Source organism: Vulpes vulpes, chromosome 1 (genome assembly GCF_048418805.1).
Source record: "Vulpes vulpes isolate BD-2025 chromosome 1, VulVul3, whole genome shotgun sequence".
Lineage (NCBI taxonomy): Eukaryota > Metazoa > Chordata > Mammalia > Carnivora > Canidae > Vulpes > Vulpes vulpes.
The window spans coordinates 137,364,628-137,390,379 of record NC_132780.1 but is presented as its reverse complement, the minus strand read 5'-3'; the positions used below and the strand labels follow the sequence as shown (position 1 = coordinate 137,390,379).

General features: G+C 37.6%; 1 protein-coding gene across 7 annotated transcripts in view; it reads left to right on the top strand.

Annotated features, from left to right (window-relative positions):
- The window catches only part of KIF6 (kinesin family member 6), a 373,943-nt gene that overhangs the window by 75,195 nt on the left and 272,996 nt on the right, over positions 1-25,752 (top strand). For all 7 annotated transcript variants that reach the window (XR_011996134.1, XM_072731591.1, XM_072731605.1 and 4 more), the window contains 2 exons: positions 4,829-4,976; positions 9,855-9,964. Coding sequence is in view for 6 of the 7 variants with exons in the window: in XM_072731591.1 (XP_072587692.1) it covers positions 4,829-4,976; positions 9,855-9,964 (258 nt within the window). In the remaining variant the exon portion in view is untranslated. The remainder of the gene's footprint in view (positions 1-4,828; positions 4,977-9,854; positions 9,965-25,752) is intronic.

Here is a 25,752-nt window from a genome sequence, read left to right as displayed (position 1 = left end):
ATCTGGATTACTATCTTACCAAAAAGTCATTCCATGAAAATTCAGGAGGGGAAGCCTTAAAGGGTTTATAGTTGGAGCTTAATGTTAAATTAGTTGGAGCTTAATGTTAAATTACATTTCAAGGTATACAGTGGTAAATATTCTGCATTCTGTATCTAGTGTTCTAGGAGGTGACTACATGTTAACGAGTATTTGCCCCATGAAATGCCAGGTGTCAGATTTGTAGGTTGCCAAATTGGAGGTATGGTTTCATCAGAACTTTTACTTTCAACATGTACTATAAAGTATACTAAAGATGAAGAAAATATTTAATTAGTGATTTCAGCAAAACAGTAATATAGGAATTTCTAGCACCTGTACCCTCCCAGAAAGATCAATTTGAATAACAACCAAGCATGAAAATACCTTCACAAAAGCTAAAATACTCCAGGTGAGGAATTACCGCATTGGGGTGAGGCACAGAAAAAAAGAAAAGACACATTGAGGGGGGTAGAAAAGATAGATTGGCATTACCCCATTAAGCCTCCCTGAAGCCTGAGCATCCTAGCACTGAAAGAGACACCATCCCCATGGGAGGAGACTGCAATGACCACCTGATGTTACTGTAGATACTTGTGCTGGCACATCCCAGCATCAGCTAACTCCAGTGGCCCTAGGTAGCTCCCATGGCCCCAGGTGACTTCCCTGGCACCACATGACTTCAAGGTACCAAGTTCTTGACAAGCTATTAGCATCTACTCCCCTGGCCTACCCTACCACTTGCCTGGTACTGTAGTCCCAAGCAGCTCCTGTAGCAGTAAGCTATCAGCGGATTCCCATAAACCCAAGCTCCTGATTTACCCTGCAGCCAGATGGCTCTCATGGCCCCAGTCAGCGCCCATGATACCAGGCTCCAGCAGACCCTAGGAAATCCAGGATTCTATCCCATCCCTGTTTGGCCAGCTGGCATGGCCTTGGGTGGCTCCTATAGCTCCAGTATTCTGGTAGATTACCATCAGACCCACACTTTAAGCCCTCCCCAGTGCTAGGCCAGCCCCCTGCAGCTGGAACTTTGAAGCTGGCTCCATAGACCCAGGCCCAGCATCACACTGGTCACTGCAAACCCAACATGGCCCCTGAAGCCCTATGTTGTAAGCTGATTCCATAGCCCAAGACTCTTTGCTGGCCCTTATTCCAGGTTGGCACCTGTGGCCCCAGCCTCTAGGCTGGCTTCTGTGAAACCAGACTACCAGCCTGTCCCAGCACTGGACTGGCCCCTGTGGTTCCAGATGCTGGGCCCATCCCAGAGATCCCAGTGCCTAGTCAGCCACTGTGGCCCCAGTATCCAGGTCTACGCACACAGGCATGAGATCTCCAGAAGAATCTAATAAAGCCCATTTACTGACCCTAAAGAAATGGATCTAGGAACTGTTTGACAAATAATTCAGAATAATACTCTTAAATTCAGTGAATTACAAGAAAACACAGACAACTAAATGAAATTAGGAAAATAATACATGAACAAAATGAGAAGTTCAACAAAGGAATAGAAACCATAAAAAAAGTGAATTCTAAAGTTAAAAAACACAGTTATCAAATTGACAATTCAATACAAAGCTTTAATAGCAGACAGAATCAAGCAGAGTAAGAAATTAGTTAACTGGAAAATATGTCATTTGATATCATCCAGTCAGAGAAGCAAAAAGAAAAAAGAAAGAGTGAAGAAAACCTTTGTGAATTATGCCACTAAAGAAAACCATCTCACATTGTTAAAGTCTTAGTAAGAGAGAGGGTGAAAGGGGCAGAAAGCATATTTAAAGAAATAATGGCTTGGAATGATCAAATCTGCAGAGAGATTTGGACATCCATGTTCATACAGCTAATAGATGACCCTATAATTTTGAACCAAAATGATCTTTTACAAGACGCATTAAAATAAAAATATCTAAAATCAGACAAAGAATTTTAAAAGCAGCATGAGAAGAAAATAGCCATATAATAAGGGAACCCTCATAAGGTTATCAACAGATTTCTCAGCAGAAACCTTATAGGCCCTGAGAGAGTGGGACAGTATATTCAAATTTCTGGAAAAAAAAAAACTGCTGAGAATACTTTCTCAGCATAGTTGCCTTTCAGAAATGAAGGAGAAACAAAGATTTTCCCAAACAAACAAAACCTGAAGGAGTTCATTACCACTAGACCTATCTTATAAGAAGAAATGCTGAAACATGAAAATATAAAGCATCCTGGTAAATGCAAGTATAAGCAAATTTATGATACTCTAATACTATGATATGGTTTGCGTTAATTACTCAATCTACTATTAGGTTAAAGGACAAAAGTTTTAAAAACAACTATTACTACAGTAATTTAATAATGGAGATACACTTATAAAAAGAAGTAAATTATGACATTAAAAACATAAAAAATGGAATGAATAGTAAAAAACAAGAGTATATACACAAAAAAACAAAGAAAAGGGAATCAAAGCATACCACAGGGAAAATCACTTTACAAAGAAAGACGTAAAAGAGGAGGATGGGAACAAAGGAAATACAAAATTAGAAAACAATGAATAAGTTGAAATTTGTAGGCCTGTACCTTTAATATGAATGGATTAAATTCTCCGATCAAAAGGCATCGAGTGGCTAATGGATTGAAAACAAGACCCAACCATATGCTGCCTACAAGAGACTCACTTCAGCTTTAAGGACATACATAAACTGAAGGTGAAGGGATGGAAAAAGATACTCCATGCAAATAAATGGAAACCAAATGAAAGCAAAAGTAGCTATGTTCTTATCAGACAAAATAGACTTTAAGTCAAAACTGTGATGAGACTGGGTGCCTGCGGTTCAATTGGTTAAGCGTCCAACTCTTGATTTTGGCTCTGGTCATAATCTTGGGATCCTGAGATTGAACCCCACATTGGGCTCTAAACTCAGCATGGAGTCTACTTGTCCCTGTCTCTGCTCTTTCCCCCACTTGTGTTCTCTCTCTTTCAAATAAATAAATAAAATCTTTAAAAAGAGAGAGAGAGAGAATCAATAAGGAAACTTTGGATGTGAACTATACCTTAAGCCAAATGGACCTTAATGGAACATACATGGAACATTTCACCCAACAACAGCAGAATACAGATTCTACTCAAGCACACATGAAATATTCTCCTGGATAGATCACATGTGAAGCACAAATCTAGTTAAGAAATGGACAGAGGACTTTAATAGAAATTTCTCCAAACAAAAAATACTGATGGCCAACAGATACATAAAAGCATGTTCAAGATTTCTAATTATCTGGAAAATGCAAACCAAAAACATGAGATATATCTTCATACCTGTTATGATAGCTATTGTCAAAATGTCAAGAGACAGACAGCAAATGCCGTCAAGGATATAAAGAAAATGTAATTCTTGTGCACTGTTGGTGCAGATGTAAGTTGGTGCAGCTACTATGGAAAACAGTATGGAGTTTCCTTTAAAAATTAGAAATAGAACTACCATATGATCCAGTAATGCCACTCCTGCATATAAATCACAGGAAATGAAAGCTCATGGGGTATTTGCATCCCCATGTTCATTGCAGCATTATTCTCAATAGCTAAGGGATAGAAAAACCTAAATGTCTATTGATGGATGAATGGATAAAGAAAATGTGTGTATATATGTGTATATATATAATGGGATATTAATCAGCCATAAAAAAAAAGAAAATTCTGCCATTTTGCAACAATGGATGAGCCTTGAGAACATTATGCTAAGTGAAATAAGACAAAGACAAATACTGTACATTCTCATTTACTTGAAATCTGAAAAACTGAACTCATAGATATCAAGAATAGAATGGTGATTGGGAGGAGCTAGTGGGTGGGGGAAATGTGGAGATGTTGAACAAAGGGTAAAAACTTCCAGTTATTAGATGAATAAGTTCTATAGATTGAATGTACAGCACAGTGACTATTATACATTTGAAAGTTATCAAGAATATTGATTTTAAATGTTATCACCACTTATAAAAATGATAATTATGTGAGGCAATGGATGTGCTAATTAACCCTATTGTGAGACTCATCTTGCAGTATATTTATGTATCACATATCACATTTGTACATGTTAAAGCTACATTTGTAAGATGTCAGCTATATCTCAGTAAGGCAGAAAAAAGATTAAAAGACATTGTATAAAAACCAAGAATGTTTTGAATAAAATGTCCAATACATCACTATCTGTTCTTTAGTTGTGACAAATGACAAATATTAACGTATTAACAATAGGGAAAACTAAGTGTTAACTCTGTGTTAACACTCTCTTAACAGTGTTAACTCTATACTATCTTTGCAACTATTTGTGAAATATAAAAGTATTCTAAAGAAAAGTTGTATTCAGGGCAGCCCTGGTGGCTCAGCGGTTTAGCGCTGCCTTCGGCCCAGGGTGTGATCCTGGAGCCCGGAATCGAGTCCCATGTTGGGCTCCCTGCATGGAGCCTGCTTCTCCCTCTGCCTGTGTCTCTGTCTGTGTCTCTGCCTCTCTCTGTGTCTCTCATGAATAAATAAGTAAAATCTTAAAAAAGAAAAGAAAAGTTGTATTCAGATGAAGAAAATATTTAAGATGACCGGACTCCATTTGAGTTACAGGTAACCTACTAAGAAAAAGATTGGCGTGCTGATACTCCTGGATAAAAAGAATTTTTAAAAAGTAAATTATTTTAGTTAGATATTCACATATATAGATACTTCTATAAATGTCTTTCCAATAGTGTGGAACAAGGTTGCTATTAGAATATTAGCCATTTAATACTTGTTCAGTTAGCCATTTCGATGTTAGAAGTGTGCCATTTCTTTATGTAGTGTCTTGGCAGGTTACAATGGTACCATCTTTGCCTATGGGCAGACGGGCAGTGGGAAAACATTCACCATCACGGGTGGAGCAGAACGCTACAGTGACAGAGGCATCATCCCAAGGACACTGTCATACATTTTTGAGCAATTACAAAAGGTATGGAACTTTAAGTTCATTTTCTATCTGATATATTCAGCAGGAATTTATGGTGGGTAAAAAATTTATTGTGACATTTTATTACATTATATCTAAATGAGGGAGTATTTTTGGCCAATGACTCTGGCCTTTATATTTAAGGAAAGTTTAGGATTTTGCTGAAGAAGTGGAAATTCAGGTGCTTCTCAATAAAGGGCTGCTGTTTCAGCAAAGGCTCAAAGGGAGTTCCTTGTGATCCATCAATGGAGGTTAAAAGAACAGATAACACATTTTACCAACTAACATCTTGTATTTCTCCTTAAGAAACTGGATGTCCTTTTGCCAAGACATCTTTATTTCGACTACTAAAGCACTGAATAAGATGATGAGATTGTACTTTTTTCACAGTTGTAATAGAAGCCCAAGAGAGTCTACCAGAGTAAAAATCCTATTGCACTTAAGATTATTATGAAGAGGAGTTCTCTATATTATATGCATCATTTATTGTGTGTCTCTAAGTGTCTATTGCCTTATAGGTATTTAATACAACCGGCAAGGTAAGTATTCTTGTCCCAATTTCAGAGTTGGGGAAATTGAGTCAAAATATCTTTCTCTGGGTCTTTATAAGTTACTGACTTGGAGGTCCATCCCAAGTCGGTGTGATACAAACTGTGCTTTTTACCTCTGTAGGCACTGCCTCTATGTCTCAAGCTGCCTTTATTTGGTTGGTTGTATTTAAACAATGGTGAGTCCCTTAACTTCTCTGGGTTTCTGTTTTCCCTTCTCTGAAAGTAGGGATTGAATGCTACTAGAGGATCTCGAGCATCTGTACTAAAGTTCCTACAGTTACTTAGTTGTATTAATTCTGTATAACAAATGCCCTAACTAGGTCAGTGTAACAGTTATTCCAAAATTTCTCGAATGTATGCTTTTTGCATTTTGAGTTGCAAAGATGAGAAGAAATTGCTGAGATCTGCATAATTCTCATTTCCATCCATAAAGTAGCAATTACCCATTAGTTCAGCTCATCTCTCACTAGCTTAAACATGCCAACTCTGCAGGCCAGAAAATGTGGAAGAGAAAGAGTTGAGTATAGTGTATATGTTGGACTCATATCCTGTCTTTTCATTTACTCATTTATTTCCGACATTAGCTGTTTTGTTTTGTTCCCAGATTTCACAAACTGGGAATATGATTTCTAATAGTTTTTGCTGCTGTGGCCAAATGTGGAAGCATGCTGTCTTGGAAAGATCATTGATGTCGGTGCAGGCCAACCTGGTTCTCAGAAAGTGTGCTGCTTACAGCATGTGGCCATGTCTCGGGCTTGTGGAGTTGCTATGATGGTTGAACATACTGTATCTGAAGATATGGTCCAGTTCCTGGCACATAGTATATGCTTAGGAAATGAGCTCAATTACTACAGCCATTAATATCTATATTTATACGCGCACACACACACACACACACACAAATACACATACACATGTGTGGCCAAATGATCCTGATTGATTTCAAAGAAGCCTTTGAAACAGAACAAATGAAACCAATTTCCCTGATTAAGTTAAACAAAATAAACAAATCCTTTCCTCACAGGAAATATATTTATCCCTTCTAAAATTTTGCCTATGGGTACCAAAATACAGTAAAAGTCTAAATATCTCCCAAGTACCTATCATCTCTTGGGTCCATTGTTTTATATCTGTCTGTCATTGACATTATTCTAAAGCTTGTTTCATTTTGAATAATCCTAAATCACTTCCTGGGATTGGAGAGAACCCCTTGGACCAATTTTTAGCCAGGACAACTCTTTGTAAAAGGACAGACTTCCATGATGGTGCACAACACATTCATTATAATCAAACTAAACTGCAGCAAAACTAGTCAGAGGCAATGTGAGCTTCATCATTAAGTTTGTCCACAGTGTAGCTGAAAAATGCAGTCAGGTACTCAGATGCCCCCAGTCAATTGCTTTAGAGGGCCACATGGAGCTCTCTAGAACTCTTAAAGGAAATATTTGACTTATGCAAAGTATTTATTTCAAGATAAACTAAGAGCAATTGCATACTGGCTCCTATAATGCCTATGAGTGTGATAGGAGCACATTTGTGATGATTTGAAAAGAAGACAATTGATTCCATTTATTTTAGAAACTACTGCCCACTATTTTTGAGTGTTGTGAGGTTCAGACTTGTTCTGGGGGCAGGAGAAAAGGCTGTCTGCAGGAAACATGTGTGTTACATTACAGTCTGGCAATCCTAACCACTAAAAAAGGAGTAATAAGAAAAGGTAGCTTGCCACATTGCTCAGTGACTTTTAAGTGTGTATTCCAATAAAAGTCCAGAAAACGCAGAAGCTGGAGCAGCCAAAGGCATTATCCCCATCATCTCTGGGGAGTGGACTTGCCATTTTCCTGACTTATGATTCCTTCTGATTTCTGGAAGAAAGAGAGTTTGTCCACTGTAGATGAACATACAAGTTGGCTGTTGTTTTTGCCCTTTTTTGCCTTTCCTTTTATATTCACATACTGAATTCTCTGTTTGGAGGCCTTTAGAAATAATAAAACAGTAACATTAGCAATAATAGTATCGGTAGCAGCAGCAGAGATTTATTGGGACCTATTACAAATCCCCTTTGGCAGGATTTTAGGTACAGAACCCTATATCTCTGTCACAACAGTTCTGCAAGATAAGGTTTATTCTCCACAATTCTGTAATTAAACAGCTGTGAAGAATGCAGGATCACTTAGTCATAAATGGCAGATCCAGTGTTCAAACCCAGCTTTTTCTGGTGCTAAGAGGAGCCCAGAACTGTCTGCTAAAATCTCAAACTGTAACAGATGGGTTATTTCCAATATGTTCAGATAAGTTTTAGAAATACGTTAGTTTTTAACAAGATCTCCGGAAGTTGCTAAATGATCCCCCTGTGGCCTATTAACATGCTCTGGGAATCTTCTAGAGACAGCATATATGTTGATCATGGAACACTTTTTGCACATATTATTTCATGGGACATTTTAGGGAAAACTGGATCAGACTAAAGACCACGCAGAATCTGTCTAGTATTTATGGTCTCTGATACCTGTGCTAAGCCAAGCCATAATCCACAGAATGCTATTGAAATGATGCCGAGGATACTGAGCTGATCAACAGGCCGAGTATTAGGATAAACAGCCAGTGGAGCACCTGGATGGCTCAGTGGTTGAGCATCTGCCTTTGGCTCAGGTCATGATCCCAGGGTCCTGGAATTGAGTCTGGCATTGGGCTCCCTACAGGGAGCTGCTTCTCCCTCTGCCTATGTCTCTGCCTCTCTCTGTGTGTCTCTCTGTATGTCTTATAAATAAATTAAATATTTAACAACAACAACAAAAAAAGGATAAGCAGCCAGAGTCGCCTGCATCAGCAAATGATTTCCAGCATTTGGGAGAAATTTGCTTAGTCCATACACAGTCCATGCTGTCACCTCCCCAGACACCCAGAATGTGGAATTTCAGCTGTAGCTTGAGTGTTTTACTTTGGTCATGTGCTCCCTAAGAGTTACCTTAATATTTCAGGTGTTTTTTTGTTTTTATGAAATGTTGATGCTTTTCTTTGGATAGTTTGAACTACTTTAGGACCAGAGGATCATATTAATTTTAGTCTAAAGAACATATAGGGATTCTTTATTCAACTTCCTCACTAATGGGTGTGGAAACTGAGGCCTAACATCATAGAGGCTCATAGCAAGTAGGACTAAGATTCCAGCTCTGGATTTGCAGGCCTCTGCTCTCTCCCCCATCTCTGTGACTTTGTCCTCTCTCCCTTTGAATATTATCTGTCAAATGGATTGTCTTGGATATGGGTGAGAATCAAGGGAAAGGTCATCGTGAGCAAATTCTCTTTGTGACATTCTGACAATCTGCTGACCATTTTGCCATAAGACACAGAGAGATTCTCCCTTTATGAGAAGTAAAACTCTATTTGTCAAAATGAAAGTATTTTTTTTTTGGAGGGGGTGGGAGAAGCAAGTAGAAGGTGCTATCAGTTGATATTTGGTCTTGAAAACTGACCCTGGAATTTTCTTGAGATCTGAAAAAGTTCCATTTCATTTCATCTCAAAGAGAGGAGGTCCTTTTGTCTGCCAACAGAACTGAGACAGGACCTATCACCTTGACTTTTATCCTAACTATATTGATGCCTGTGTCATTCCATTTCAGTAATGACCCACAGAATATATCTCTCTCAAATCAATAGCTCAATATCCCTGATTTGCCACGTGAGCCAGGAAAACCCAACAGATAAGATATAGGCAGTGAGCTGCGAATGTCCACTCTTACTGTTACTTGATTGATCTAAACTATTTTTGTCCCCTGGGATTCATTTTCCCTTATCCAGTATTGTCTGTTATCTATTTGTGTCATCAGAAAATTTGAATATTGCAAAAGTGAAAAAAAAAAGGAACTATGACTGAAGATGGAAACTTTTGCTACTGAAGTTTAAACTGAAGTAACGATTTTCTTTTCTTTTATGAATAGACTATTCACAGAATGTAAGTTTATTTTTTCATAGTAACCTTTTTTGGGTCTGGAAAGTAAAAAATGGTGTGTTATACAGTTCTGCAACCAAGTTGGCTCATTTTAAGTGTATATTGACTCTTGATGTATAACGTGGAACCAATAAAAAAACCCAACAGACTAAAGTTGCTTGTAATCATGGGTGTTGGCCATTAAAAAAAAAAAAAAGCTTCATGCATATGGTAACTGGCAACTTGAAAGTGTCACGAACTGAAAATGGAAACCATACAAAGTAAAGAGAGTAAAGGAGAGAAAGCTGTGAGGAACTGTAGTGATAAATGTGTTCATCCTCTTCTGAGCTGAATTGTTATTTATAGCCATTAAACAATGTCTTCCCCTTTTCCAATCAGGACAGCAGCACAATACATACAACGCACATTTCCTATTTGGAAATCTACAATGAATGTGGTTATGATCTATTGGATCCAAGACATGAAGCCTCCAGTTTGGAAGATTTGCCGTGAGTAGCAGAACAACAAAGAAGGAGGGAAAATCACTTTCAGATGTTCCCTTCAATTGTTTCCTTTGAAACTTTGTATGTTTCTGGTCTCAATCATAATTAACAAATACTGGATAACAGAATCTTTTTGTAATATAATGGATACTTTTTCAGTTATGACAAACAGACAGTAGTGATGGGAACTAAAGTTGCTTAAAACCCATTTCTTGGGAAAATCTCCTTTGGAGTTGGTGCAAGAGAGTGCACTGAATGTTTTCTGAGCCAGTGCTGAGAAGACTGAAGGGATATGCCAGTACTACTCTTGCTGAATCAATCCCTTTACTCCTCTAGTTGTGTCTCTGAGGAGGGGATTCAAATTAGGGCTCAGGCAGCAATAAGAGAATATAAAGGGGAGAAAATAAAACTTTGTTTTCCCAATTGCTTCTCTACTGTTATGAAGACTGACACTGAGGATCATTTGGTCAGATTGGCACGGATTGTGTCATGACTGAAATATAAATAGTCTTCAGAGCTTACCTACTAACTGAGTTAGTTATCCTGCCAGCATTTGTATAACATTACTCACTGCTTGTTTGAACATCTGCCTAAATTGCATATTAATGGAAATACTTCATATCCTTTTGTCCAGACATCTTCATATTATCAGAAGTTGGTAGAGCCAAGAAAATGTACTTTAATTTTCTTACTAAATATTCTAAAACAATTTCAAATCATGTATTAATCCTCTATCACTAAGACCAATAACCAGTTGCTTGCTTTAATTTGCAAAGGAAATAAGAGGAAATATTAAAGAAAATAAATTATACTCTTTACATCACCTTTATATGTTTTCTTCCTTTTAATGTTGACTGAGAGTTTTTACATATCATCTCTGTCATGCCAACCATATTCATTAGAGGGAGTTAGGAAAGGGGATGATTGTTGGTACTCTAAATATTAATGTTAATTAAATAATATAAGAAGAGAAAGGAAACACCTGACTCCATGGAAGAAATTAGTCTTGAGGAAACTATTGGAATTAAGTTTACAGAAAAGTGAGACATTTCTCAGAGGAAGGTTCAGAACAGTAACATTAAAAACAGGAAGATTGACCATGAGGGTACTATGCTGAGCAAAAGAAGTCAGAGAAAGACAGTTATCATATGTTTGCACTCATATGTGGAATTTAAGAAACAAAACAGAGGATCATAGGGGGAAGGCGGGAAAAAGAAAATAAGATGAAAACAGAGAGGGAGACAGACCATAACAGACACTGAACTCTAAGAGACAAACTAAGGGTGGCTGGAGTGGAGGGGGTGAAGGGATGGGGTAACTGGGTGATGGGCGTTATGGAGGGCACATGATGTAATGAGCATTGGGTGTTATATACAACTGATAAGTTACTAAATTCTACCCCTGAAACTAATAATACACTATATGTTAATTAATTGAATTTAAATTATAAACCAACATGAAGATGTGGTCAAAAAGGCCACATGTTGAGGAGTTGTGAAATAAAATCAGAAAGGCCAACAGAAGCCAGCTTTTGAGGGACTTGAATGTTGGGCTTTTGTTGTGAGATTGATCTTTATTTGAATAGGCTTTTAAATTAGTTTTCTAGCCTCCAGTCTAACCTGTGGACCTCTAGGCTAAATCTTGCTTAAAATTGCTTTTAACAAGTCACATGTGCACTGAAGACCTTGAAGCCTGTTTTGCAATAATCCAGAAGTGAAGGGCTTGGGTCTGACAAACATGGAGGAGGAGAGAAAAACTTGAGAGCTATGCATAAGAAAATAAATAGATGATAGCTAACTAGTCAGCTACTTAACTAGATAGAAATAAAATATATTAATTATGCCTCTCACCTTGGATTTGATTGAATTTGAAAAGAAGGTAAATTAGAACCAGTTCACTCTCAGCATTTTACTGATCGAGGAGAGTAAACCCCAAGACGTATGACTTGCCTAGGGTTTCAAAACTAATCTGTTAATGGTACAGCAGGGATTGAAAACCACATACTCTCACTTTCATGCCAGAGTAGCAAAAATAGCTTCAAGATTTTACGGTGGGACCCAGAGAATTAAGGAAGCATTAACTAAAAAGATAATTTCTGTTAGAAAACTTGATTGGGTGATGGTAATGAGTTTCACATACACAACTTTGGTGTCTGACAGTTCCCTACTTGATATTTACAATAAACTCCTCACATATAGGAAGCATGTCTTACTTGAGTTGGTAGTCTCTCTACCATGTAGGCCAGAGTAAGTTCTTAATATTTTAAAAAATTATCTATCAAATTGAAACTGTGAAGTGGACTTTTTGAAGATAAGCACATAAAGGAAAAACAGCACGAGCTCTATGAATCAGAGTCTAATTGACATAACGAGGTACAGTCTATGAGAAGCAGGGGTGAGAAAAGTCGTTGACCTCTAAGAGAGGCAGTGTAATATAGTCAGGAGCACGTGATTACAAGTCAGGAAATCTGAGTTCTAGTCCCAACCCTGCAATCTTAGATATATTTTTTTCACTTTTCTGGTTTCTCCTTGTGTATGAAATGTAAGCATTGGGCTATATAATATTTAACAACCTTCCAACTTCAATGTTCAAAGATCAAAAACTGGTGACCTCACAGGATAGGACTTACTTGGTGACTCTTTTCCTGTTTACAAAAAAATAAGTGATGTAGATATTTTATATTTTCCTCCTAGAAAAGAGCCTTAAGCCTCTTGAGAGCAAGAACAGTGCTTTAATTCACTGTATGTCTTTGTGTTTCTTGGCATGTCTGACATTCAGTAATGGTTCTCCATGTGGATCAGATTGTCTCTGTAGATGTCACTAGCTTTCTATCTTAAACTACAGCTCCTTCTATGGTAGCTTTGTCCTGTTGGAGGATGAGTTCACTGACTCAAGTCAGAAGTGACCTCAGCTACAAAACAGATGTTTTCAGTGAACTAACCTCCCCTCCCCCAGCCCATAGGCATACAAAAGTGGATAGAAAGATGTCCTTATCTTACATTCTGGAATATAATTACATGACAACAAACTTCATTAAAAGAAAAATGAAAAGATTCTCATTATAAAAGAAGATTCCCATATCTTCTTAGTTAGTAGGATAACCTACTAACTTCAAATATAATCAATACTACAAAATTCCAGAAAAACTCAAGGATTGCAGTCTTTTGGTGTGGGGATGATGGGATTTGGCTGGTATAGACTCTGCTGACTTTCTTGGGATTTTAAAGGGTTTGTCTTTTACTATGATTATCAAGTAATTCTTCATAATGGCATGTGACTTCTGTTGTACCTGGTTTGGATTAAGAGTATGTACTATTAATCTGGTTTTACACAATCTTGAACCCAGACAAGCCCTAACTCTGCAATCCTATCCTTCTGGTTGACTGGTTTCTTTGTTGCAAGCTGGAATGTCCCAAACACTCTGAATACAATCCAAAATATAGTAGGCAAATGTCTGTTGACTTTGATTCTCTCTTGCAGTCATCTCTTTGAAAGACAATGGCAATATGCACATTTGATCCCTTCCATATTCTTATATTTGGCATAACCATGTGTAATCAAATTCAAGGTCATCTTGATGTTGCACAACAATAGCCATCAGTAACAGATTTCTTACCACTGAGCAGCAACATAGCTTCCTCCAAATCACCTGCTGGATGCTCTTCTCAGGAGCACTCTGCCTTTTCTGCTTGTTGTTTTTTTATATCCTAATGACTTCCAACTCTCTGCTGTTACTCAATCGTTTGCCTACAGATTGCCTGTGGACTTTGTATATATGATGTCAGGGCACCAGACTAAAGTCAGTTGCTTTTTGCAAATGTTGCTGTAGTCATTTGGCAAGGAGTTTTGAGATACAACACCAAAAGCATGATCTGTGAAAGGAAAAAATAGATGAGTTGAGCTTCATTAAAATTAAAAATGTCTGCTCTGTCATAGACACTGTGAAGAGAATAAAAAGACAAGCCAAAGATTGAGAAAATATTTACCAGACCTATGTCCAATAAAGGATTTGTATCTAAAACATACAAAGAACTCTTAAAACTCAACAATAAGAAAACTAACAATCCAATGAAGAAATGAGAAAAAAAATCTGGACAGACACCTCACCAAAGAAGGTGTATGGTTGGTAGATAAGCATTTGAGGAGATGCTCAACATCATCTGTGATTAGGGAATAGCTAATTAAAACTACTATGCACCTACTAGAATGGCAAAAATCTAAAAAAAAAAAAAAAACCGGTGATACCAAATGCTGGAAAGAATGTAGAGCGACTAGAACTCTCATTCATGCAGTATAGTAAAACCACTTTTTTTTTAAAGTTTAAATCCAATTAGCCAACATATAGTACATCATTAGTTTCAGATGTAGAATTCAATAATTATGAGTTACATATAACACCCAGTACTCATCATATCACATGCCCTCTTTAATAACCATCACCCAGTTACCCCGTATCCCCACCCCCACCCCTCCACAACCCTGTTTGTTTCCCATAGTTAAGAGTCTCTCATGATTTTTCTCCCTCTCTGATGCCTTCCCATTCAGTTTTCCCTCCCTTCCCCTATGATCCTCTGCACTGTTTTGTATATTCCACATGTAAGTGAAACCATATGATAATAGTCTTCCTCTGATTGACTTATTTTGCTCAGCATATTACCCTCCAGTTCCATCCACGTCAATGTAAATGTAAGTATTCATCCCTTCTGATGGCTGAGTAATATTCCATTGTATATGTATACCACATCTTCTTTATCCATTCACCTGTCAATGAACATATAGTACAGTCACTTTGAAGGTCAATTTCCAGTTTCTTAAAAAAACAAAACATAATTCTTAGGATATGACCCAGCAGTCATGCTCCTGGGTATTTAACCAAATGAATTGAAAACTTATATCAGTACAGAGAGCTGCCCATGAATGTATATAGCAGCCTCATTCATAATTGCCAAGAACTAGAAGCAACCAAGATTTCTCATGGTAGGCAGATAGAAAAACAAACTGTGGTACATGCATGCAGTGGAATATTACTTGGCAACAAAAAGCAATGAGCTATTAAGCCACAAAAGACATAAAAAGTCTATATACTGTGTGATTCCAACTGTAAGGCATTGTGAAAAAGACCTAAGTGTAAATACAGTAAAAAGATCACTGGTTGCTAGTAGTTGGGAAGAGGAATGGTAGAGGGATGAATAGGTGAAGCACAGGGGACTTTTGGGGCAGACAAACTATTCTATATGATAGTATGATGGTAGATGCATGGTGTTATGCATTTGTCCAAACTCATATAATGTATACCACCAAGAGTGAGCCCTAACAGAGGCTATGGACCTTTAGTTAATAAGACACCAACAGCAGAAAGGAATGAACTATTGATAAATTTAACAGCTTGGGTGAATCTCCAGAGAATTATGTTGAGTGAAAAAAGCCAATCCCAAAAGGTCATATGTTGTGTGATTTTATTTATGGAATAGTTTTTATTTTTTTTTAAGATTTTATTTATTTGACAGAGAGAGAGAGAGCTCAGAGGAAGAGGGAGAGGGACAAGCAGACTCCCCACTGAGCAGGGAGCCTGATGAGGGGCTCAATCCCAGGACACTGAGATCATGACCTGAGCTAAAGGCAGATGCTTAACTGACTGAGCCACCCAGACACAGTGTGGAATATCTTACAAATGGCGGAATTATAGAAGTAGATAACAGCTGAGTAGTTGACAGGAAGTGGGAATGGTTATACAAGGCCAGTGAGAGATCCTTATGGTAACAGACTATACTGTATCTTAATTGTGGCTATGGATACACAAAACTACTCATGTGATTAAATTCCATAGAGCTAAACACACACACACACACACACACACACACACACACACACACACACTGGCGAAACTAGGACATCTGAATAAGATCAGTAGATTGTATCAATGCCAATGTCCTGGTTGTGATATTTAATATTGTTTTACAACATGTTAACATTGGGGAAAATTGGGTAATGGGTACATTATTTCTTACAGCTGCATGCAAATCTACAATGATCACAAAATACCAAGTTTATTTTTAAAAGTGTCTATATATTTGTATAGAGACATATGTGTATTTAATGTATTCTGTATTTAGTAATTTAAATGAAAATAAAACATCTATTTTTGAAAGTCCTTATGTCATATGCTATAAAGGGAATATAGTTAGAATCTAAGTATGTCTTATGAAGTAAAATAGTATAACTACTGGTCTTAACCATAAGGAAAATAGTCACCTTACTTTAGTGTAATTTTAGTATTCCTAAATAGGGATACATAATGCATTTAAGGTTCCAAAGATGGCCATGGTTATTACTGTTAGAAAAAAGTCAGTAAACTCCAGCATCCAGTATTGAAATCTTGGCTGTGTTGTAAAATAATTTGTCATCAATGGAAAAAAAGTTGAGAGATGTTAAGTTTAATTCATCACATTTCTGATACCTACTGGATTTGAAACAGTGTTAAGTGTTGCAGGAGTTACAGAAAAAGGTAATGTACAGTGTCTGTCCTCATAGCTTACAGTTTAGTCATGTGGAATCATTCATTTATTCAACAAACATTTACTGAGATCCAGCTTGATTCCACACTTTGTGCTAGGCTCTTAGTTTACCAACATAGTCTTTACTTTCCTGGAACTCATAGCAGAGTAGGTAAACCTAGTACAACATGGCACAAGGTGGAATGTGAAAAACATCACAAGAGAGGCACAAAGAATGACTAGGGCTTAAAGGAGAAAGAGCTCACATTAGGTCAAGTGATCAGAAAGAGATTCACAGAGAAGGTGGTATATGAAATAATCCTTGAAGGAAGAGGTAGGATGTGGATCAGTGGAATGTGGCATTCATGTGGAAACAAAGGTAGGGAAAAGCATAGAGCTTGGTGTGTCACAGTTAATAGAGCTGTTTGACTATACCCCAATTAGGGGGTAGGTGAGGATATTGGGACTGGAAAGGCAGGAATGTAAGGATTTGGCAGAAGGTTGTAGCCCTCGGAGATTTTTTTATTCAAGGGCATAGCAGATTGGAACTGCCTTTTAGGAAGAAAAATCAGTCAGTAGCATGTAGGGCTAGGATGAGATCGATGGGAGTCAGAGAGACTCCAGAGCATTGTGGGAAGTTATTGGACCATTTAAGTGGCCACAGGAGTAAAAAGAACAACAGAATTGGAATACATAATCCAGGGGCTTGACATTTAGCTATGTATGAGGCTATAACTATGTATGAGAATCACCAGGAGTGTTGTTAAAAATGCAGATTCCTGGCCCCCACCTCCAGAAAATTCAAATATGTTTGAATAAGCATCCCAAGTGATTCTAATGCAGGTGGTCTGTATTAATCCCTTCCTTCATCCACCTAGGAAAAGTTCCTTTTAGGGATACCAGAGAAATCTCTCCAGAGAGGGAGATGGGCACCTATTGTATGCTGGTCCCTATCCTAGGGACTTTCAATGGAGTATCTGACTTGAGGAAGTGGGTATCATGATCTACATTTTATGGATGAGTAAATTGAGGGTCACATAGATAGTGTAATATTTTTCTAAGATTCCATCCCCACCAAGAGATGGACCAGGATATTAACCTCCATCCATCCCACATCAGAGCTGGGGCTGCTGGTGCCGTTGCCTGGGAGATCCATGTTGTATCTTGGCATTCCATCTGATCTCTGAAACTTCCATAGCAGTTAGCCTATGTGTTGTTTAGCCAACTATATAGCTGACCTTGTGTTTTCAGAGTGAGTTCTAGGACAGTTGAAGACATCTTACAAAGAGAAAGTTAGTTATTGTGAACCAGAGAGCAGACTAATGCTGCTCAGGCTGGCTGACCATCTATTATCTTTTAGTACATTTGTGACTCAATCTAAGAAGGAAGCTCTAGGAATAACCTAGTTAGAAGAAATAATGGTAAAATAGATCCCTTTTACAATAGCAAAAGAAGATAAAATGTTCAGGGTCTTTGTGAAGACAATATAGGTAGTGCATTTTTTGTGAGAAATAAAAGACTTTGAAGGTAAATGGAGAGCTGTTAGTCTGGTTCCAAATGAGAAGTGTAATCCTTGAAGAGTTCAATTCTTCTCATATGTAGAGTTCAGTGAAATTCCAAGCAAAATCTTAAAGACTTTAAAAACAGATGAGGGGAAGCACTGGGAGCCTTTCCCCTAAGATCAGGAACAAGACAGGGATGTCCACTCTCACCACTGCTATTCAACATAGTACTGGAAGTCCTCGCCTCAGCAATCAGACAACAAAAAGACATTAAAGGCATTCAAATTGGCAAAGAAGTCAAACTCTCCCTCTTCGCCGATGACATGATACTCTACATAGAAAACCCAAAAGCCTCCACCCCAAGATTGCTGGAACTCATACAGCAATTTGGCAGTGTGGCAGGATACAAAATCAATGCCCAGAAGTCAGTGGCATTTCTATACACTAACAATGAGACTGAAGAAAGAGAAATTAAGGAGTCAATCCCATTTACAATTGCACCCAAAAGCATAAGATACCTAGGAATAAACCTAACCAAAGAGATAAAGGATCTATACCCTAAAAACTATAGAACACTTTTGAAAGAAATTGAGGAAGACACAAAGAGATGGAAAAATATTCCATGCTCATGGATTGGCAGAATTAATATTGTGAAAATGTCAATGTTACCCAGGGCAATTTACACGTTTAATGCAATCCCTATCAAAATACCATGGACTTTCTTCAGAGAGTTAGAACAAATTATTTTAAGATTTGTGTGGAATCAGAAAAGACCCCGAATAGCCAGGAGAATTTTAAAAAAGAAAACCATAGCTGGGGGCATCACAATGCCAGATTTCAGGTTGTACTACAAAGCTGTGGTCATCAAGACAGTGTGGTACTGGCACAAAAACAGACACATAGATCAATGGAACAGAATAGAGAACCCAGAAGTGGACCCTGAACTTTATGGTCAACTAATATTCGATAAAGGAGGAAAGACTATCCATTGGAAGAAAGACAGTGTCTTCAATAAATGGTGCTGGGAAAATTGGACATCCACATGCAGAAGAATGAAACTGGACCACTCTCTTTCACCATACAGAAAGATAAACTCAAAATGGATGAAAGATCTAAATGTGAGACAAGATTCCATCAAAATCCTAGAGGAGAACACAGGCAACACCCTTTTTGAACTCGGCCACAGTAACTTCTTGCAAGATACATCCACAAAGGCAAAAGAAACAAAAGCAAAAATGAACTATTGGGACTTCATCAAGATAAGAAGCTTTTGCACAGCAAAGGATACAGTCAACAAAACTAAAAGACAACCTAGAGAATGGGAGAAGATATTTGCAAAAGACATATCAGATAAAGGGCTAGTTTCCAAGATCTATAAAGAACTTATTAAACTCAACACCAAAGAAACAAACAATCCAATCATGAAATGGGCAAAAGACACGAAGAGAAATCTCACAGAGATTTGTGCATAGACATGGCCAACAAGCACATGAGAAAATGCTCTGCATCACTTGCCATCAGGGAAATACAAATCAAAACCACAATGAGATACCACCTCACACCAGTGAGAATGGGGAACATTAACAAGGCAGGAAACCACAAATGTTGGAGAGGATGAGGAGAAAAGGGAACCCTCTTACACTGTTGGTGGGAATGTGAACTGGTGCAGCCACTCTGGAAAACTGTGTGGAGGTTCCTCAGAGTTAAAAATAGACCTGCCCTACGACCCAGCAATTGCACTGTTGCGGATTTACCTCAAAGATACAGATGCAGTGAAACGCCGGGACACCTGCAACCTGATGTTTCTATCAGCAATGTCCACAATAGCCAAAGTGTGGAAGGAGCCTCGGTGTCCATCGAAAGATGAATGTATAGAGAAGATGTGGTTTATGTATACAATGGAATATTCCTCAGCCATTAGAAACGACAAATACCCACCATTCGCTTTAATGTGGATGGAACTGGAGGGTATTATGCTGAGCGAAATGAGTCAGTCGGAGAAGGACAAACATTATATGTTCTCATTCATTTGGGGAATATAAATAATAGTGAAAGGGAATAGAAGGGAAGGGAGAAGAAATGTGTGGGAAATATCAGAAAGGGAGACAGAACATAAAGACTCCTAACTCTGGGAAACGAACTGGGGGTGTTGGAAGGGGGAGGAGGGCGTGGGGTGAGAGTGAATGGGTGATGGGCACTGAGGGGGACACTTGACGGGATGAGCACTGGGTGTTGTTCGGTATGTTGGCAAATTGAACACCAATAAAAAATAAATTTATTATTAAAAAAAAAACAAAAAACAAAAAACAAAAAACAGATGAGTCCAGGGTTTATCTGAAAGGATAAACAACCAGAGAGAGTAAAGAAATGTTTGAAACTTAGAGAGAGAGGACCAATGATGTCATGCTTCAAATTAGGTGAAACTCTAATAATAATGTACCACCTGAGAATTATATGGAGAAGAGAGAACAGATAAACTAGAATCATATTCTATAGCATGTTACTGTTTAATATGGATAAAAGGAAGAGGTATTCAGTTACTGGACTGAACGTTTTCATTAGTGAATTAACTAACAACTGCTTATAACAATTTACAGTGGCTTGACCAAATAGTCTGTCCACCCCCACCCCTGCCTCCTGCCCCTGCCCCTGCCCTGCCCCAACCCTGCACACATAGTAAGGATTCTAGAGATTGGATCCAGGGCTGCTATAGAAGCTCCAGAATGCCACTGGGGCTCCCTTTTATCGTTCTGCTGAAGCCATTCTTAGCAGATGGCTTTAGTCTTCATGCATCTTCAGCATCACATCCACATTCCTGGAAGAAAAAATAAGGAAACAGGCATATGCTAACTGAGCCTTTCCTTTTAATAGTCTTCCTCAGGAACTTTATCCTTTGCTTTCACTTACTTGTCACTGACCAGAGTTATATTACATGGCCAGTTGTAGTTGCAAGGGAGTCTGGGAAAGTCAAATGTTTTTACATAATTCCCTGAACAAAAATCAGAGCTGAATAGTTACACAGAAGAGGAGGACAGATCCCATAAAGGCAGCCTGCACTGTGAGTCACAAGTAATTATCTGTGGGAAAAATATTCAATATGAATCCTTATTTCCTTCCCTATACCTGCATCCTAAAAAATAGGAGAATATGTATTATTAATACAAAAGGATATAATAACATGCATGCACTTATATTTTACCACAAACCTGCAAAATACACATAAGAAAATTGCTTTAAGGAAATATATCAACGCATTATCATTGTCCTTGTGGTGGGACTCTGTTTTTATTTTTTTAAATTCTTTCTACTTTTTAAAAATGTTCAAACTTTTTCACAAGAAGCATGTATGACTTTTATAGTTGGAAAAATAGTAAACTTTATGTTAAAATTAAAATAAATAAAAGTAAATAATCTCAGAACTTGTCAAATGCAATAGCATAATCTTAAAGGTGTATAAAGCTATTTCTCTGACAGGAAATTCTATGGTTTTCCAAAATTAGAAATCCATGGCCTCTAGATCTAATTACTCCTATAATTTCTTCTAATGTGGAAAACTTGACCACATAATTTGGGGTTGATGGTGCAACTACAAAATTTGAATGAGAAAGCAAATATATCTGAAAAAAGACAGGAAAAATATTTGCTTTGGGAAAAAAGTTGGTAGCTCTGAAGAAGATAAATTTTTTAACATATGGCTCTATAATTACTATATGGAATTAGGTCAAATATGGCATTTCATTAAATGATGGGTTATTTGTGGGTCTGGAACACCAGAAGGAACATGATATATATGGCTGAATATAATTGGAAATTAGCAAAGTCACTAGTGTAAGAAGGAAGTACCAGTGTAAGCATAGTATTTGATGTGTAAAATATTCATTTTTGGAAAACCATGCAATTTTGAGTCCTTGATGCCTCCATATACACTGTAGAATCACTTTGTCAATATCCACAAATAACTAGGAATTTATTGGGATTGCATTGAATCTATAAATCAAGTTGGGAAGAACTGACATCTGGACAATATTGAGTCTTCCTATCCATGAACATGGAATATCTCTTCTTTTATTTGGTGCCTTGCTTTCTTTCATCAAATTTTTGTAGTTTTCCTCATAGAGATCTTCTGTGCATTTTGTTAGATTTATACTTAAGTATTTCATTTTTTTAGGTGCTAATATAAATGGTATTGTGTCTTTAATTCAAAATTATACTTATCCATTTCTGGTATATAAGAAAACAATTGACTTTTATATATTAATCTTGTATCCTGCAATGTTGCTGTAATTACTTCTTAGTCCTAGGAGTTGTGTTGTCAGTTCTTTCAGTGTACTCTACAGATGATCATGTCATGTGGGAACAGAAACAGTTTTAGGTCTTCTTTCTCAATCTGTATACCTTTTATTTCCTTTCCTTGCAGTGTTGCATTAGCAGGGATTTCCAGTACAATGTTGAAAAGCAGTGGGAAGAGGGATATCCTTGCCCTGTATCTGATCTTAGTGGGAATACTTTGAGTTAGCTGTAGCTTTTTGGTAGTAGTCTTTTTTAAGTTGAGAAGGCTTCCCTGTATTCCTTGTTTACTGAGAGTTTTTATCATGTAATGGGTGGTGGATCTCATCACTTTTTCTGCACCTATTGATATGATCATGTAATTTTTCTTTTTCAGCCTTGGTATGATGGGTTACATTAGCTGAGTTTTGAATGTTAAGTCAACCATGTATACTAGGGGTAAATCTCACTTGGATGTGGCATAAATTCTTTTTTTTTAACTTTGTTGGATTTGACTTATTAATATTTTGTTGAGGAGTTTTGCTACTGTGTTAATGAGAAATAGTAGCCTATAGTTTTCTTGCAATGTCTTTATATATTTTTGATATTAGGGAATGCTGGCCTCATAAAATCGGTTAGGAAATAGTTCTGTGTCTTTCCTCTAAAAGAGATTATAGAGAATTGATATAATTTATTCCTTAAATATTTGCTAGAGAAACTGATATTTTTAGTAGGTGAAATTAAATAATTTCTAAAATGTCACATGACTGGTTATATTCTTCATTATCAGTAAAAAGATATAGTATTAGATGAAATGATAAAGATAAGATATTTTTCAAGCTACTAGAAAGAATTTTCAATAAATGGGAAAAAATCAATTATTTTTAGTCCATTTTGTATAGGTTAAGACCAATATAAAAATATATTGCAGGTTTGGAAAGCTTTGTCAAGGGATATGTTTAAATTATTTATGTAACAGAGGAAATCTTTTAGATTTTTAGTCAATATGAAGAAAATCAACCTTTAAAATTACTTACATGCAAGAAGGATGGCTCACTTTATGTATGTCTCCTAAAAAATTGTGTCTCCTCTTTTCTTCAAATCTTTACCCTAAAGAGCTTCTGAGAAGGTGTCTTAGAGTAGGAAAAAAAAAAAAGAGGTTGAAAACCACTGAACTAGAGAATATTTTCTCCATTAAAATGAATAGTGTGATTGTGTTTACAACATGTGAAACATATCCATTTATTTAGAAGAACCTGACTGGACCCCTTTCCATTTTCATGAGGCTTGCCTACTATTGATATTTCTCTAAATCAAGGTAACTGACTAGACAGGGCTACTTCTATTCTGGATAGCACCTTCATGTGAATTATTAAAAGGCGCCCCTGCCATCTGTTGGAAAACTGTTGTAATATGCTAGTTTTGTTAGAAGATGCTTTACTGCCCTCGACAGATATTTTTCATAGTAAATACACAAACTTATGATGTGAATTGCACCCTCTTGGACATGGTGCTGTTGTGCAGCACATCACCTGCCCAAGCACATGGGCCATTTGCAAGTAGGGAGAAAAAAACTTAGAACACACCATGGCAACACATGTTTACAACATGAAAATGAGAAACCAGATTCATTGCAGTAACTCCTGGAAAGTTCCTGTTCAGCAAGTTGGTGGTATTGGAATGTTGTGGAGGTAGGGTGTGGGGAGACTTCATTGATGGCTTCCATTATTGAGAACAAGAGCTTGGCTATTGCTCTTTCTCTGTCTTCCAGCCAGTTAGAAAGAGTCTACAAATTCCAACTACTTAGCCAAATGGAAAAGATTCTCTGTTTACAGAGAAAACACAAAGCCTGCTTCTTCCCCATCATTAAGCAGGCCGAGTATACTTAGCAGAACTTTTCCACTTAGGTGTCCAAGTTAAGGCTATCAGTGACTTTTTGCTTGAAATCTAAACATTTTAGAAACATTTTGTAGGGAAAACTATTCACAGGCCCTTTCAAAAAGAATCAAATAAATAGTTTGGGGGGTTTCCATCTTGGAATTAGGATGTTTATTTAAGAAATTCTAATAAAACCCTCCTTCAAGCCCATGAAAATTTTAGTCAGAATTGAGTGGCAGTCTAAGGATTCAGGAAATAGCTCTTGATTTGTGAGAGAGAGAGGGAAAGAAAAGGCCAAGGAAGGAAGCAACTTGATGAGAAACTTTTGCTAATGGTTCTTATTTCCTCCACCTTTGAAAACACATTCCACTAGCAGCAAAGTTTAAAATATTGTCACTCTCAGATTAGCCTACCTAGGCAAGAGCTAGTATGCAGGACATGGCTCAGGCTGAGCTTCTGTGAGCAAAGGCATGAGTGGGTGGGGCAGACGCATTGGCTGTCAGGCTTAGTGCAAAGGGATTTTCAGTGAGGGTAGGCAGGGCTATGAAGGAAAGTACAAAGCCTCATGCCCAAGGGATTGGGCAGAAACCAAGAAAGAATCTGAGGAGAAGAACTGGCACGGGAGACCCTGACTGGAGAGAGAAAGTTGCACCACAGAAGGTTCCAGAAGGATGCTAGAAGTAGAGCTTTTTATAGGGTGGTCACAGATGAGCCCTAAGTGGAGAGAGAGCCATGAAAGAAGCCAAACTAAATTGGATACCAACCTGCTATTTATTGACTTTTCAAAACCTCCATGGGCAAGAAATCAGACAATTGTGAGGGAAACATAATATCAGAAAAGCATCGGAGAGATGCATAGTGATGGGTCACAAAAGTTGAAAAGTTCTATAGCTGAAAGTTCTATACAAAAAACTAGGGGCAGCATGTGCAAATTGTATTTTGGTCAAAGTGATAAAGCTGAGCAAGCACCTGGAAGGAAATACAGAAGTGTGGGAGTTCTGAAGTACCCACAATAGAGATCAAAGGTTCTGAATGATTTAGAAGAAAGCACTAGCTTAGCCAAATGCCTCTGATGACATTTCATGCTTTCTACCTTATGCTTCTAACTATTCTATGCAACTATAATCCCAAATCAGTGACCCATTTGGGCTAACAAATGAACACATACAGAATTCCAAACTCGCTTGTTTTCTGCCTTTCTTATTTCAGTGAAGCAATGGCGAGAGATGTATGTATGTTGAGTTCCCACCAGCATTTAGGTTTTTTGATTCAGCAGTGTTTTAAACCCCATGGATATTTAGATAGATTGTAATAATCCCCAGCTGAGCATTAGTTATTTGTTGGCTGATGGGTGCCTTAGTTTACCCTTCAGCTTATGGGAAGTCAGGGAGGGAAACAAGAAATTTCCCATGAAATGACTAGCTTTTTAAAATTCACATGACCTTGCCTATTGGTAGATTTAGTTCAAGAGTAACTTCCTGCAACCAATAGGATGAGTAACTTTCCCCTTTGGGTATGGGGTAGAACTGTGAGGAAAGTAAATATAAAAAACCCAGAAACCTAGCCCCCCATGTATATCTACCTTGTAGGATTTTTAAAGATGGAGCCAATGGCTTTCACTAGAAGCCTTGACTATACACTAGAATGACTTGGA